The sequence below is a fragment of the Callorhinus ursinus genome, unplaced genomic scaffold, assembly GCF_003265705.2.
Source record: "Callorhinus ursinus isolate GAN/ISIS: 27379988/994484 unplaced genomic scaffold, GSC_fseal_2.0 scaffold6, whole genome shotgun sequence".
NCBI lineage: Eukaryota > Metazoa > Chordata > Mammalia > Carnivora > Otariidae > Callorhinus > Callorhinus ursinus.
Window position 1 is genome coordinate 61,403,882 of NW_027397068.1, and position 17,913 is coordinate 61,421,794.

Sequence of the window (17,913 nt, forward strand, 5' to 3'; positions counted from 1 at the left end):
AGTCTGTAACCCTATCATCTAGCACAGTGCTTGTCACAGAGCATGTGTTCAATAAATGTTATTTAAAAATAAGTGTACTGTTTGGTTGAGTGAGATTCCTTTCTTATTTGGAAACAGTATTTTTCTAAAATGTCTTAGTCTTCAGACAGATTGGTTGATTTGATCTTCACTAAAAGAATTCTGCATTCTCAATGACCTGTCTACCTAAGGCAGAGTTTATACTGAGTTGTTCCCTAACGTCAAGTCCATTCTTTCTGTTCTTTCTCAGTTTGGAAGTTTTATATTTTATTTCTTAAAGTGTCTTTGCAATGGACTGAATGTTTGTTTACCCTAAAATTTGTATATTGAAACTCTAATCCAAATGTAATGGTGTTGGACATTGGGTATTTGAGAGGTAATGAGGTCTGTGAGTGTGATGCTCTCATGAATGGGATTAGCGTCCTTTTAAGAAAAGGATAGAGAGAGGGGCACCTGGGTGGCTCAGTTAGTTAAGCATCTGACTCTTGGTTTTGGTTCAGGTCATGATCTCATGGATTGTGGGATCGAGCCCCGTGTGGGGCTCCGTGCTCAGTGGGGAGTCGCTTGAAGATTCTCTCTCTCCCTCTGCCCATCCCCCCACTCATGCACTCTCTCTCTCAAATAAATAAATAGATTTTTTTTTTTTTTTTTTAAAAGAAGAGGACATCTCTGTCCTCTCTAGCTCTCTTTCCACTATGTGAGGACATAATGAGGACTTGGTCATCTGCAATCCAGAGGAAATCTCTCATTAGAACTTGACCATCCTGGCACCTTGATGTCAGACTTCTGGCTTCCAGAACTGTGAGGAATAAATTTCTGTTGTTCATAAGCCACACAGTCCGTGGTATTATGTATATGGTATTATAGCAGCCCAAACTGACTAAGACAATGCTTGTTTTTTTAAAACACATTTATCTTCAAATACTTTCCTATATAGTTTACAGTTACTCAGCATTATTCCTAAAGAAAAAACAGGCACACTAGTGTCCCTCAGAACTCCCTCTCCCATCTCATTTTTTTTTTTAAAGATTTTATTTATTTATTCATGGGAGACAGAGGAGGAGAGAGAGAGAGGGAGAGAGAGAGAGAGAGAAGCAGAGGGAGAAGCAGGCTCCCAAGGAGCAGGGAGCCCGATGCGGGACTCGATCCCAGGACCCTGGCATCATGACCTGAGCCAAAGGCAGATGCTTAACCATCTGAGCCACCCAGGCGCCCTCCCATCTCATTTATTTTTCGTAGCTTTTAAAAACACAAAGTTATTGTTATCATTATTTGTTAGTAGGAAATACTTCTTAGAATTTTACCAGAATGTTGTATTGACTCATTTGTTTACCATTGCTATTTGTAGTCCACACTTTCAATCTGAGTTCATTTCCTTTTTTCCTGAGATAAATCTTTCAGTAAATATTTTTATAGGAATCTGTTATGGTAAACTCACAATTTTAAATGTTTTTATATAATTTAAGATAAATGTTTTGACCTCACTTTTAAATAAGAGTTTAATTGGATCTTAATTTAAGATTGACAGTTATTTTACCTCAGCTTTGATGATATCACTTCCTTCCTTTACCGTGACTGTTATTGCTGTCAATTCGGTTGTTTTTATATTTAGGTAATTTGTCATTTCTTTCAGTATATAGATTTTAATTTTCATAATTTTCTGCAGTTTTAGTTGATGTATCTAGACACAGATTTCCACCCCCTGACCTCCCATTTATCCTTTGTTATTGCTTGATGTACTTTCTTCCATCTGAAGACATATCTTCCATCAATTCTGAACATTTTTAAGCAGTTATATTTCCAGATATTTCTCCCCACCCCTATTTTAACTATATTACCTGTCTGGGCCTTCTTTTAGGCATACACTGGAGTTTTCCAATCTATCCATTTGCTTAGTTCACATTTTCTCTCTCTTTATCTATACAAATCCTTTATTTTATTTTTTTGAGCTTGTATTTGAATTCCATTCAATTAACGTACAGTGTAATATTAGTTTCAGGTGTACAGTATAGTGATTCCACACTTCTGTACAGCACCTGTGGTCATCACACATGCACTCCTTCATCCGCACCACCTATTTAGCCCATCCCCCACCTACCTGCCTCCCCTCTGGTAACCATTGCTTTGCTCTCTGTAGTTAAGAGTCTGTTTCCAACACTTGATTTTAAAAATTCTACCTTCTAAATCACTAGTCCTCGCCTTTCTTTGGCTTTATTTAGTCTATTCTTTCAACAGCTGAAGTTGTCATTGCTAAAATTTTCCAATCAATATCTCTTTGTTCACATTGATCTTGTTTTTTGTTTGTTTGCTTAATATCTCTCTGTGCTTGTTGCAAAGCAGGACTTTCCCTCCTTTATTTTTTCAGTATTTCTAAACATTTAAAAACCTTTTAAGTTTGCTACATTCTTTTCTTTTCTTTTTTTATTTTATTTACTGTCCTTTGTAATTTTAAATTTGTTTTTTTCCTTTTTAATGTTTGTTTTTTAGTTCATATTTTGTAGATATTTTAAACTCACGTATACTGTTCTTTGCCATGTGGTTTGGATGGTTTTCCAGAATGAGTCACTCCCTATCCATTGTGACATCAGTTGTGATACACTACTGGAAAGGACAGGACAGTTGTTACAATATTGAAATACTTCCTTGTCAGTTGGCAAACAGCTGCTTTTTTGAGGTTTCTGAGGAATATCTCTCTCCTTTTGAACTCTGACCTCTCTGAAAACCCTAGGACTTAACCACAATTCAGTTACTAAATGATTGAGGGACCAACGTGTTAGCGACTCTAGCACACTGTCCCAATATAAACACAGAATCTTTTCTGATTAGTAAGTGTATTTTTATATTATCCTGCCCCCCACCCACGTTTTAGCATTGGGCTGTTGAAGGCTTTTCTCCTATGTGGGAAGTGCTATCCCTGATACCACACCATTGTGGTAGAGGCCACCCGCATTCCCATTTTTTCCCTCTTTTTTTTTTTAAAGATTTTATTTATTTATTTGAGAGAGAGAATGAGAGATGGAGAGCATGAGAGGGAGGAGGGTCAGAGGGAGAAGCAGACTCCCCGCCGAGCAGGGAGCCGGATGCGGGACTCGATCCCGAGACTCCAGGATCATGACCTGAGCCGAAGGCAGTCGCTTAACCAACTGAGCCACCCAGGCGCCCCCCATTTTTCCCTCTTTTAGCCAGCCTATTTCCTCAGAGAATCACAGGAAAGTGGCACATTGACTGTTAGGCCATAAACTATAGTGACAGCCTTAGTTCAAAGCTAGGAGCTTATGAGTAACTCTAGCCACTTTCTCATTTATGAAGCCTATTTCTGGTCTCTTGACATTTACAGGGTAAACTTAGCTTCTTTTCCAAAATGGACTTACAGATTTTTAAGCTTGGACTACCACTGCTCAAATCTAATTCCAGTACCTACTTGTAGATTATACTATCAACTCCCTATGCACCCCTACAGGTTCTTTCTGTAATTAGTACATTGACTTCTTTTTTTTAACTGAGATATAATTTACATATAGTATTATATTAGCTCAGGTGTACAACACACTGATTTGATATTTGTATCACCACAGAAATGATCACCACGGTTAGGTCTGGTTAACATCCATCACTATACATAGTTTGAGAAATGATCACCACGGTTAAGTCTGGTTAAGATCCATCACCATACATAGTTACAAAATTTTTTTCTTGTGATGAGAATTTTTAAGATCTGCTCTCTTAGCAACTTTCAAATATGCAGTACAGTGTTATTAACTGTAGTCATCATGCTGTACATCACACCCTCATGACTTAGTTATTTTATAACTGGAAGTTTATACCTTTTGACCACCTTCATCCATTTTGCCCACTTCCTGCCTTTGAAAACACTCATTCACATTTTTCAATGGCTTTTAATCATGATCAATTCATTTCAATTACAACTATATATATATAATTAATATATCTATTAATTACATATATTATATATAATCATCTTAACACTTTTGTATCTGTTGCATACTTAATATATCATTTTCATGTCAGACTATTCTGTCCAACTTGACCTGCTGTTATAAATTTGCTTCCTTTCTGCCATTGCTTCTCTTTTCCCCAGGAGTACCTTTACATTTTATATATCCACTCTGGAAATCAGCCTGTTGTCTGGCTCTGTGGAATTCTTTTTCTCCCTCCAAGCATCATTTTCCTTTAAAATATCATTTGGCATTTTGAATGTACAGGCTTTATGTGATAAACATTCCTCATTGACGTTAAGTTTTTTTAAAATAATAAATTTCCACAAATATATTTGTCTACAGATTTCTAGCCTCTCCTAAAAATGTCAGTGAGACTTCCTCTATCTCAATGGCATATTTAGACTCACCGTGTAGAAGGGAGTGTTTAGCCATATATTTCGAGGATATAGTTATCTTTCAAATTTTTTATACAACTTGTAATTTTAATGGATTGAATCATTAGCTAGTACTTGGGTATATTGCTATGTGAATAACATAAGTCTTGGTACCCCCCTGATATTTTAGTGTGTAGATTTGATTTCTTTGCACATATGAGTTTTCTAGAATTTGGCAACATTTATTTCCCTGTATTACCAGTTCTTAAATCTTCAAAAGTCCTGAGCTACTTATGTGTTTAAAAATTAGCTTGTTCTCAGAATTGATGAAACCAGGAATAATGTGCTTTGAGTGGTTAAGGGTCTCTGCTATACCATAGCCGTAGGCACGTTCTGGCAGCGAGCGTCAAAGGCATACTGTGCTGACGGTTTCAAAAGCAACATATTTGTGCATGATCTTTTGAGGTCTACAGTATATTTGACATTGGGCTGTATTTGACTATTGTTTATATTGTGTGTGTAACACTATAGGTGAGCTATTGGGCTGATATAAGATACCTCAAATGAGAGTCTTTTGAAAGTGATCTTCAATATAGATAAAATCAAATTTGACATGTTACAAGGAAAGTAGGCCAATTAGTGATAAAGCTTAATAGCTTTAGGGAGGGAGTCAGAACATTTACTTACGCTTGACAGAATGAAAAGGAGAGCAAAACAGAATCTTAGCATAGCCTTTATTTTTTTTTTTAAGAAATTAGATTTTCCCATTAAAAAAAACAGCTCTTAAGAGACTGAGCTTCCTGGGGCACCTGGGTGGCTCAGTCATTAAGCGTCTGCCTTCAGCTCAGGTCATGATCCCAGGGTCCTGGGATCGAGCCCCACATCGGGCTCCCTGCTTGGCGGGAAGCCTGCTTCTCTCTCTCCCACTCCCCCTGCTTGTGTTCCCTCTCTCTGTGTGTCTCTCTCTGTCAAATAAATAAAATCTTAAAAAAAAAAAGAGAGAGACTGAGCTTCCCGAATGAGTTAAATTTTATGATTTTGATGGATACAAAGTCACGAATTTCTTTTTATCTCTACAGTTGTACCAACCCTCAATAAAACAGAGGTACAGTAATGGACTATTTTATGCTTTGATTTTTCTATTAATATTATGAAAAATTCCCTTTCTTCCGAAAACTATTCTAGTCACCTTTCTGTCATCTTCTCTTACATGCTGCTTAGAAATACTCCTTTACAATGGATATATTCTTAGACTTTCTTTTCCAGCAAGATAGTGGATTAAGATAAAAAGAATAATACCTACAAATGCCTATCTAAAGAAATAAAAATCTTCAGGATCCAGAAACGAGGAGGGAACTGAAAGTCAGAATGTTTTAACTCTAAACTGAGGCTGTAGCTTCCCTAGGGAAGGTTTAGCCATCTTATGAAAGCAGAGTCTTTTGTTTTAATATATATAGGACAAATGAGGAAAGGGAGTGTTCCAACCTTGGATAAAGGCATGACTTTCCAAAAGTTTAATTCTTTTTAAAAAGGTGAATAAGAAAACCTGCTTTATAATTTTAGATTATAAGAAAGTTAGATTTTCTACGCTTAGTGTCCCGCTGAAAAATAAAAAATCTTCCTTGAGAAATGGAAACCTTGGGATTGAGACTTAGTAGCTTCAAGATCTGATTTTAAAGTACCTATGGGTTCCTGGATGGCTTCTTTATTTGGGATCTCTGAAAGAAAGAAAATTCCATATTAACATTGAAAAACCATTCTTTCAGGGCGCCTGGGTGGCTCAGTTGGTTAAGCGACTGCCTTCGGCTCAGGTCATGATCCGGAGTCTTGGGATCGAGTCCCACATCCGGCTCCCTGCTGAGCAGAGAGTCTGCTTCTCCCTCTGACCCTCCCTCCTCTCATGCTCTATCTCATTCTCTCTCTCAAATAAATAAATAAAATATTAAAAAAAAAAAAAGAAAAACCATCCTTTCAATACAGGATTGCCTTGGGGAAAGGGGGATCTGTGGAAAAGAAAACCCTGGTAAGGATGGGCTCATAATAAAAGCGTCTTAAAACATGAGACTATATTTTTAAAAAGGCAGAAATCACAACAAAAAAGAATCAAGTATCAAAGATTTAAGATAGTAGAAAAATAATCTATAAGTAATTTCCATGTGCATGTTTATAATGATTAAAGATATAAAAGAAGAAATCCAAACCCTAAAAAAAGAACTATAACCTTTATATTTGTCATCGTTAACAACCAGTGCTAGCTAGACTATCAAAAAAGAAAGTAGGAAGTAGTCAGTGCTAGCTACAAGATCACACAACCCCCAAATCACACAACAAAGGATATTTCTCATTTATACTAGAGTTTGATCAGGAGTTTAGTAGTGGCTTTGCATGTGCTAAATAAGGATTTTTGGCTCCTTCTATCTTGTGGCATTACTGATGAGGGGACAGAAGGCAAGTTGAGGACAAAGCAGAAGCTGACACCCCACAACCCCCCTTCCCCAGATGGGATATATGTGACATTCCTCAGGCACTCCTGGCTGCCCCGAAGCTAAGGAAAGGAAAAATAGAGATCACAATTCTGCAAGGCTGAGTCTCCTGAGTCTCCCTCAGTTTACACATGTCTTAGCAATCTATAGGAACAAAGCATTTCTATCAATAACCTAGCTTCCAGAAGGAAGTGCAGATACAATTAAATGTCCTTATAACCTGCAGCCCATTGACAGATACTTGAAGTGGGCAGAGTATAATGTTCCTCCAGGAAGCTCCCAACTATCTTCATGTTAATGCCTTGCTAGAGGGAAAAACAACCTTAACATGACAATGGCAAGGCCTGAGGGATCCTGTGAGTCCTCTTTAACATATGAAAATCCTTTTGAAACCTCCCCTTCCCTTCCCTTCCCCAACCCCATAGTATACAATCAGCCACCCTTCACAACCCTGCTGTGGCAGCTCTTTCTGCCCACGGGTCTTGTCCCCGTGCTTTAATAAACCACCATTTTGCACCAAAGACATCTCAAGAATTCTTTCTTGGTCATCAGCTCTGGACCTCACCTCACCGAACCTCACCTATATTCCAAACCATATCCATTAGCATTTCCTAAGATCTTCTCTGAAGGATTGAGCATGCTGACAAGTATCTCATAGGATGTTTTATGAGCTTAGAGGTAGGACACAACACATTCCCATACATGCTATTGTCCAAAACACCACCACAAAGTGCCAGCCAAATTGCAAAGGATTGGGAAATGTAGGAAATGAGAAACAGGAACTGGTGAGCCATCTGATCAATCTCTACCTATACGTAAAACTTTTGAAACAGTTCTTTTTTTTTTTAAACAAGAGGGTTTTATTTATTTTTATTTATTTTTAAAGATTTTATTTATTTATTTGACAGAGACACACAGAGAGAGGGAACACAAGCAGGGGAGTGGGAGAGGGAGAAGCAGGCTTCCCCTGGCTCAGGGATCCCGATGCGGGGCTCCATCCCAGGACCCTGGATTCATGACCTGAGCTGAAGGCAGACGCTTAATGATTGAGCCACCCAGGTGCCCCTAAACCTTGAAGCGGTTCTAATTAGAAATGATAGAAATAGTACGTAAAGACATTCATTTTTTCATTTCATGTAAATAGATGACAGAGAGACAGGAGACCGATTTCCTATGTTATCCTGGCACTGTTTCGACTGCTGGAGATAGACGGAGTGAACAAAAAACCCACTGATCCTACCCCTGTGAAACTTAAAAGGCTACCTGTGGAAACACACAAGCACTGAAGGATTAGTGAGAGAACTGCCAAGTGCTATAAAAATGAAGCAATATAAAAGGATGCAGAGAGGTAGCCATACTAGATAGGGCGTTCGAGAAAGTCCCTCTCACCACCAGCCCCAGAAGGTGAAATTTGAGAGAGACCTTTCACCTTCTTGTTGCTAAATTTATTTGTTCCTATTTCAATCTGTTGATCCATTAGCAGCATTTGGATCTGTTGTGCCTTCTCTTACTTAAAAAAAAATGTTTTACTTGACTTCCAAGTAATAACCCTCTACTGTTTTATTCCTGTCACTGTTTCCTAACACTGCTATCATAAAATACCACAAACTTAGTGGCTTAAACAGTACAAAACTGTTATTGTGCAATTCTTGTGGTCCAGAGTCCAAAATGGGTCTCGCTGAGCTAACACGAAGGTACCAGCAGGGCTGCATTCCTCTCCAGAGGCTCAGGGAGAGAATCCATTTCCTTGCCTTTTTCAGCTTTGAGAAGCTGCTCACGCTCTTTGGCATGTGGCCTCCTCCCTCTGTCTTCAGAACCAGCAGTTTTGCATTTTTCTATTCAATCTTCTGGAGTCAAATCTCCCTCTGATGACTTCTGTCTCCTTCTTCCACTTTTGAGAACACTTATGACTAGGTTGAACCCATGCAGATAATCCAGGATAAGCTCCCATCTCAAATACTTAAAGTTGTCTACAAACCCTCGCTTGCCATGGAAGGTAACATACCCCCGAGTTCTGAGGGGATTAGGGAACTGCTTTTCTCAGTTTTCTTCCTTTTTTTTTTTTAAGATTTTATTTATTTATTTGAGAGAGAGAGAATGAGAGATAGAGAGCACGAGAGGGAAGAGGGTCAGAGGGAGAAGCAGACTCCCTGCTGAGCAGGGAGCCCAATGTGGGACTCGATCCCGGGACTCCAGGATCATGACCTGAGCCGAAGCCAGTCGCTTAACCAACCGAGCCACCCAGGTGCCCATCTCAGTTTTCTTCCTATTCTTTCTGACTTTTCACATGGAGTATCAGGGCAGATACACAGCTGTACTGATGGTTAGAATATTGAAAGATTTTAATGTTGATTGTTGAGTAGCCTCAACAATAACCTTACCAATAACCTTGAGCCCCAGACATTCCTGCCTCCTGCCCAGAGCCCCTGACCTACCCTGAGGACCTCATATCCCTGATCCCACTACTCAAAGTAAATAATGTCTCGCATAACTAGAGGTCTTTGAGGATTGGTCAATGCTCCTTCCTTACCGGTTGTTAGGTATCTTGAATAGCCTTCCTGGGAGTGTCTATTGCTTAGGTATGGTCATTTTCTTGGTGATTTAATCCAGTCTTAAGACTTTAAATATCATCTAAATGCTGATGACTCAAATTTTCACTTTTAGACTAATTCTTTCTCCCAAAGCCTCAGAATCCTATGTTGAACTATTCAACATCTCCACAAACATGTGATAAACATTTAAAACACAGTGCATTTGGAAGTGAAACGCTGCTTTACTCCTTACCTCAGTTTTGTGCAATCCCATCGTCTTCTGTTTTACAGGGACATCAATTCAATCTATTGGCTTTCTCTTAAAAACAGGGGACTCTCTCTTGCCGCCTCTACTGTTAGCAACCTGGTCCAAACCATCATTAGCTCTCACCTGTTATTTCAGTGTCTTCTAAATTCTCTCTCTTGTTTCCTTTGGCCTTTTCTCAACATAGCAGCAAGAATGAATGCTTAGAAACTTTCCTGCTCAAAACTCTCCTGTGGCTTCCCTTCTCACCTAGGGAAACCAGTGTCCTTCCTTTGCTTAGATCACCTTTATAATCTCTGCATCTCCTGTTACCTCTCTGAAATCATCTCCTTTTACTTTCCCTCAGCCTCACTGATATCTTTATTCTTCAAATAAGCCAGGATGCTCTCTGCATCTGGAAGACTCTGCCTTTCTGTTTGTACTTGCCGTTTCCTGTTTCCAGAACAGTCTTTCCACAGATCCACATAGCTCGATCCTTTATGTTCTTTCACTATTGACCTAACTATTACCCTATTATGGAGTGCTTTCCTTAACCACTATATTAAAAATTGTGTATCTTAACACTTCAGTTCCCCCTTACTATTTTATGCTTCCTCCTAGCATTTTTCACTTTCTAATGCACTATATATTTTACTTAATTTATGCTGTGATTTATATCTCCACCCACCCAAAATATGAACTCTATAATGGTAGAGATCTTAGCCTGGTTTGTTCACTGCTTATCCCAGTGTTTAGAGCAGGGGTCCAGTCACTCATAGTTAAAACTTGAAAAATTAAACAAGACACTGGTGCGCATGGGCTCACGCGCACGCGTGCGCTCTCTCTCAAATAAATTAATTAAAAAATTTAAATTAGACTTTAAAACTTATAAAGAAAAGGTAAAAGTCAAGGTTTAGAGGTATGAAACTATAATATGTTAATAATGAGTGTAGAAAACAAGTCCAACTCCTCTGTAGATAATTAGTGAAAATATATCATACATTTTAAATAGGCATATATTTGGGTACTGTAAGTCCTCTTATTAAAATCTATCCTAAGAAAAGAATTAATAATGTATTGCAAAGATTTGTTAATAAGGAAAGCTACCAAAGTCTTGTTTATAATAGTGAAAAGGGGGCGCCTGGGTGGCTCAGTCATTTAATAGTCTGCCTTCAGCTCAGGTCATGATCCCGGGGTCCTGGGATTGAGCCCCGTGTTGGGCTCCCTGCTCAGGTGGGGAGCCTGCTTCTCCCTCTCCCTCTGCCTCTCCCCCTGCTGGTGCTCTCTCTCTCTTTCTCTCTTTCTGTGTCAAATAAATAAATAAAATCTTTAAAAAATATATAATAGTGAAAAAAACTTTAAATCAAAACCTTCAAATTTTTTAATATAGAAACTTAATTAAACAAAAGGTAGTGTATTTATACAATGGAACAGTATGGAATCATTAAATTTGTATTTAGATAAATTCTCATCAACATAGGAACTATTTGCAGTATACTGATAAATGGAAAGAAACAGTCTGTAATGTGCTGAATGACGTTATTTTTGAAGAAGAAACGTGTATCTTGCATTAGTCTTACAGAATGGACACTCATTAACAATGTTAATGGAGCGGGCATGTCTCTCCTACTTATGTAATTAAAAAAAAATTCATTTTAAAATAATGATCACATAGCACTGTTACACTGGGAAAAATCAAAATTATATTTGTCCTGATCTTCAAAAAGCCATTAATATTATACATGTAAAGGATTTTAAGTGTGAAGTGTATATAAATATTCCCCTTCATGGCATTTTATGTGTTTGTGATGAATGTCCTGCATTAGTAAGTAGGGCCTAAGGCTCAAAATTTATGAAATAATCTCTTTGGGTATTTTAGTTTTTTGAACCCTAACCTGTGGAAGCTGTCTGGCTACAGGTAAGACTATCGAAAAATGCCTTTAACGTGACTGCTGACAAAAGCATTAAATTTATACCATGCAATGAATCTAATATTTTACTCCAGAGATCTGACTTAAAATTAACCCACCTCCCTGCTCTGTCTAGGCAGTACTACTTTGGCAGTAATGCGCAACCTAGTTCTGTTGAGCAGAAGAAGGGGAAATTCCCAATCTGGCCAGAATGGAGCGAGGCGGACGTAAACGCAGAGAAGTGGGACGCGGGCAAAGGTGGAAAAGAAAAGGACAAAACAGGAAAAAGCCCTTTATTTGTAAGTCCACTTGAGTGTGACTAGAGTTCATCTTAGTCTTAAATTTTATAATAGAATAAGATTTGTTAACACGGGAGTGTGTTCATTCTTCTCCAGAGCCTCCCTTCAAAAGAGAAATTGTCTTTGTCCACCGGTCGCCCTCCCTCCTGCCTGTCTTTCCAAGCCTTAGACCTGAGCTTTGCTAATCACATTTGAGTAAGTGGAAGGAGAGACATGATCAAAGAGTCATAATGAAATAAAGGGGAAATTGATAGAACAGGTCAGAGAGTAGATTTTGGACAGGGTTGGGGACCAGGCATTTAGACAGAGTGGTTTAGAAAATGAAAGCCTCAGTGGACTTGTGAGCTGTTATCTGGTGATGATAGGAGATTTTTTTTTTCTTTTTTTTAAAGATGTTACTGTGAGGAAAAGGTTGAATCTCTCTTAATATCCCCCCTCAAGATACTTGGGTAAAGACCTCAGGTACTCTTTGTTTATCTGTGGCCATTGAAACATGATGTGCCCTGGGATTAGAGCTGAGAATGGTGTTCTACATTTTCCAACTATATTATCTTAGGTTCTTTTGCCTATTTAAAAATGTTTACTCTATTTCTAAAGACTTATCTAAAGGATATGAGTCTGTGTTGCATTTTAAATATGACCCATTTGGGATATCTGGGTAGCTCAGTTGGTTAAGTGTCTGCCTTCGGCTCAGGTCATGATCCCAGGGTCTTCAGATAAACCCACATCTGGCTCCTTGCTCAGCGGGGAGCCTGCTTCTCCCTTTGCCTGACACTCCCCCTGCTGGTGTGCATGGGCTCACACTCGCGCGTGCGCTCGCTCTCTCAAATAAATAAATAAAATCTTTAAAAAAAAATAATGACCTATTTATTTGGTGTAACAATTCATTTAACAAAAATGTTATAGGGCGCCGGGGTGGCTCAGTTGGTTGATCATCTGCCTTTGGCTCGGGTCGTGGTCTCAGGGTCCTGGGATCGAGACCCACATCGGGCTCCCTGCTTGGCGGGGAGCTTGCTGCTCCCTCTGCTGCTTCGCCCTGCTTGTGCTCTCCCTCCCTCTCAAATAAATGAAATCTTTAAAAAAAATGTTATGGAACACAATGCAGTTACAAAACACAAACAAAATTGCCAGAATGACCATGTTGAACTCTGGGGTCTTTATTTGAATAGAGAACTCTGGAATGGTACCTATTAGCAATTATATTTAGTTCACAAAATGCAGAATTACAAACTGCGTGATTCGTTACAGTAATTTGTTTACAAAAGATAATAAATGTAACTAATTGCTGATTCTGTTAGTATGTGAATAATTTCAGATTAGGAACATATGAGGGAATACATTCTTTGTACCATACCTAGGGTGATTGTGGAAGTTTTAGGTGCATAGGGCTTTTGAACTCTCTGTGTTCAAATGACAATGGTCATATTCTACATATTTTTAACAGAAATTTATAACTAATGGGGGTTGAGTGTGAATTTACGTCAAGAAGATAGATTGTGCAGATCCTCAGGTAAGCATGGAGCTCTAGAAAAGATCTAAAGACGAGTCATTCCAAAGTGTGAAGGAGAAACTGGGAGGAGAAGAGCAGAAGTGCCTGAAAACTTTGAAATAGGAAATAAGATATAAACTGTGACATTATAGGGCCCTTGCAGTGCAAGTTAGCCTTTATCAGATGACTATGAAAAAAATCCTGCAGATCTCTGGGAGGTTAGGCATCAAATTCTGGAACTTATCAATGTTACTGAAACAAGGGCAAATCTGTTGGAAAAACATTTATTGGAGGAAAACCATTGAGACTGGAGCAGTAACATGTATGCTGTTTCCTTGATGCCTATTTCATCTGGGGGCAAAGTATAGGAATTTTGCCAGCTGAACACCAGACCCCAACATTGATTCTGCAGCCGTTGGACCATGGAGATGTATAAAACTGCATGATTAGGGCAGCACCAGCCCTCCTCCTGTGGTGAATCGGAGCTATGCCAATGGAGTGTGACACTTCAGAACCTTAGCCAATACTCCATTCTGCCCCTCCCACCTTCATAAAGCAGGAGAACAGCAGATCAAACCCTGGTTCTTATAACAGCGCAAAGGTACCATCTGGAATACAACCTTGCTTCCCACTCCCAGTTCTGTTCTACAACCTCAGCATTCATGGCTTGGGAAGTGACAGTCCCTCATGGGAGTGAGTGGTGGACACCCCAAGCATGTTGCATTTGCAACATCCATATTTTACCAGGATCAATTACCTTAAGCATCCAACTATAGCAAGGAGCCTTGGAATTTTATAGAAAGTCTCTTCTTCAGATGTGAAGCTAGTGATCAGGAAATCAGCATCAGATAAGCTAATCCTTCCCTGTAATTCCAGAATCACATCTCATTTCTTCAGCTAAGTGACAGCAACAAAAAGACATGATGGGTGAACCAAATTGAGATAAATTTAATGAAGCATTGTGAGGTGGATATAAGAAATACACCTAAGGCAAAATGACATGGAAAGATTACCATTAACTTAACATGGAGAGAAGGGAATCATATCAGATTATGATATGATAAACTCCCATTTACCTTTTTTTTTTTAATCTTCTCAAAGACTTTTAATAATTCAAGGCATGAAAATGAAAGGCCAAGCAGAAAGTAGTGGCTTGGGGCTTATGCCAGTTTCTCTGGGCTGAAAAGAGAGAGGATATTGACTGGGGCTGTGAAAGCAGCCAAAACTGGAACCCAAATCCCAGAGGTAATTACAGAACCAGAATCTGAAAATTTCCCATATAATTTTATTTCAAGACATTTACCCAAATCCTCACCTATATATGTGAAGATTTTGCTGCTGAGCAAATGAGTGGAAAGCAACAGCTTGGAAGCTAAATAACAGAAAATATTTCATGATGCTATGGCAAGAGATCAGAATTTAGAGTATACCAAGGTGAAAGAACTCAGAAACTCCAGCCTTTCAGTTTGTACCCCAACATGGCTGTACTCAGTAAGGGAAAACCAAACCCACACCAACCCTACCAAATCCTGAGACCCAGTGTTGACAGGGTCAAGTTCATTTTGTACTTTGCCTGCCAGAAAGGAATGAAATCCTCCTCTCTGGAGAAAAACATCATGACTTAGCACTCATATACATTCTTATATGCGATGTATATCATACAATCAAAATTTACCACACCTGAAAAGAAATAGGACTAAGTGGCTGAAAAACAAGAGGAAAAATTAAATAATAGAAATAGATCCACAGGTGACTCTGATTTTGGAATTGTCAGAGAAGAGACCTTAAAATAACTGAATTAATATTTGTAAGGAAAAAAAAATGACATGAGGCAACCCCAGAAGTCTAGGGTGGCTCTTGGAAACTTCAGTCTCTTGTTCAGGGACTCATTCTTTGATCACTTTGACTGGATGTTGGGATTGCCTTTGTCTTCATTCACAGTATTCCATTATCTTAAATATGCTCCAGATACACATAGACACTTTGTGTAAAGCTCAGACAGCACCCTCAAATATAACCCATTTCTCAGGTCACACTAACATTCGGATAAAAATATGATTACCATAAAAATCACAAAATGGTATTTACTTGACCCTGTCACTATTAACTCAAGTGAAATTTAGTACTCCTTTTTCTCAATACAGATAGTTTATATTCCTACAGCATTGTTTTCATACTCCCAGCACTTTTCATTTTCTGTAAGGACCACCCCCACAACCTAACTACCTTAGGAGCTGTGAGAACTTTTACATAGTAGTTACTTGATGTCTAATTTACTATATTGCTAGCATTTGAGAAGAGACATTTGGATATCATTCTTCTTCCAGAGCTCACTAATTGACCCATACTAAGGGCTCAAAAATTAATAAATTAATTGCATTCTTGGGCATTTATCTCAGAGAAATGGAAACTTATGTTCATATAAAAACTTGTAAGCTATATGCAAAAATTTATAGCAGCTTTATAACTAATAGCCCTAAATTGGAAACAGCCCAAATGCCAAATGTCCTTCAATGGGCAGATGGTAAACAAACAAATATCCATATCATGAAATATTACTCAGCAATAAACAAGAATAAACTATTGATACATGCAACAGCTTGAATGAATTGAATATCTAGGGAATTAGGCAGAGAGGGAAAAAAAAACAATCCACAAGGTTACATGCTATATGATTCCATTCATATAACATTATTTTTTTTTGAAGATTTATTTATTTATTTATTTGAGAGAGAGAGCATGCATGTGAAAGCAGAGGAAGGGGCAGAGGGAGAGCGAATGAGAATCTCAAGCAGACTCCCCACTGAGCGCAGAGCCCAGAGCAGGGCTGGATCTCAGTACCCCAAGATCATGACCTGAGCTGAAACCAAGAGTCAGATGCTTAACCAAGTGAGCCACCCAGGTGCCCCTCATATAATATTATTGAAATGACAAAAAGAGACCAGATTAATGATTGCCAGGTGGCAGGGATTAAACAGGTGGTAAGGAGGCTGGAGGGTGGGCATGGCCATAAAAGTTCCTAGGAAGGATCCTGGTGCTGCTGGAACTATTCTTTATCCTGCCTGTGTCAATGTCAGTATCCTGGTTGTGAAATTGCCCTATGGTTTTGGAAGATTTTACTACTGGAGAAACTGAGTAAAGAGAACACAGGAACTCTCTTTATTATTTCACAGCATGAGGTGTGTATCTATAATTATCTCAAAATAACATGTTTAATTTTAAAAATTAATAAATGGAAGTCAGATCCAAGGTACAAATTTCATTGGCATACAATTGTATTTATGATTTTTTAATCTTCTCTACTCAAGAAAAAAAAAAACATTATTTTCAGGGGAAAATATGTCCATATCTGGCCCATTCAGATTGTTTTCCTACCATACCTACCTCACATTACAATGCAGCTCATGCTCGTTTGGACTGCTTCTTCTGCAATAAAATGTTACTCAACAATTGAGGTTTTGTTCATTAAATATAGTATTATTAACTTCACTATTCACCAAATACTCCATGAACTAGCTCTGAGAGCAATTACACAAATTGCTCTATAAATGCGTGTTTATTGATCGAATCTATGCACTTACTAATTTTTATTAGGACTGAGTTGCTTTCATTGTTTTAGAACCATATGGAGAAAAAAACTCAATATATTTTTTGTATAGCATTTTTTTGAAGACCCTGAAGGAAAGATTGAATTACCACCATCGTTGAAAATTTATTCCTGGAAACGTCCACAGGATTTTTTAATTAATCGGGTAAGAAATATTTTCACTATCAAACAAAATACAGGTTAGCTGTAGGTTATAATATCCTAGTTATGAAAATTCTCATTTTTAAAACAATGTAGGGTAAATTTTTCCCATAAATTTTTCAGTAAGAAAAAGGAATTACTTTTTGGCATTTAATCGAAATAAATGTTTATCAGCATAGTTTAATATCACTTGTACTGGTTCCCAAGAGAATATTGAAATTTTGTTTAGAGTCTTGAGTTTTCTTCCTTTCTACATGATATCAAAGGAGAGCCTAAAATATGTGGGAAGTTATTCTTTAATTTCTGACTGACAGAATTTCCCTTTAGTGCTGCTTAGCAGGAACTTATTATGTGGCCCAAAGGTCTGTTTACTATCGTGTTTATTAGCATTAATTTTCTAGCCCAGGAGATTTGCACTTTGCTCTCTGCATTCCAGGTATTCTTGAAGCATTTTCCAAGGGCCATCTTCATTTCTGGACTCGATGCTCAGCAACTTGAGTCACATTGACTGGGATCACCAGAGAACATCCTTTTAAATAGCACTATGTACATGAAAACTTTAGATCCACTGGTCTTTCTTCTTAACAGCCATGTTAGTTTGAATATATTTGCTGTTTCCAAGGGCCTAATTATCACCAGTTCCTTTTTTTCCTTTATGAATCTCCTATCATTTTCATTTAATGCATGGAAAACCAGTAGGCTAAAATAGTTTAGTGCTAATCAAATGGTTGTAAAGGAGCTGATTCTTCCATTTATTATAGAATCCATTGAATCTCAGTTTCACACAAAGTGATTTTATTCCTAAAATTTTTAGCCTTTATAAGCACTGCTACTATTGCAAGAAAATACAATTTATCC

General features: G+C 38.1%; 1 protein-coding gene across 8 annotated transcripts in view; it reads left to right on the forward strand.

Annotated features, from left to right (window-relative positions):
• Nucleotides 1–17,913, forward strand: part of ADGB (androglobin) — a 166,054-nt gene that overhangs the window by 15,473 nt on the left and 132,668 nt on the right. For 5 of the 8 annotated variants that reach the window (XM_073894052.1, XM_073894055.1, XM_025866291.2 and 2 more), the window contains exons 2-3: nucleotides 11,656–11,818; nucleotides 16,967–17,059. The exons of 1 other annotated variant lie outside the window; for it this stretch is intronic. In XM_073894052.1, the coding sequence (XP_073750153.1) occupies nucleotides 11,656–11,818; nucleotides 16,967–17,059 (256 nt within the window). The remainder of the gene's footprint in view (nucleotides 1–11,655; nucleotides 11,819–16,966; nucleotides 17,060–17,913) is intronic. 2 more of the 8 variants (XM_073894053.1, XM_073894056.1) reach the window with 1 other exon arrangement.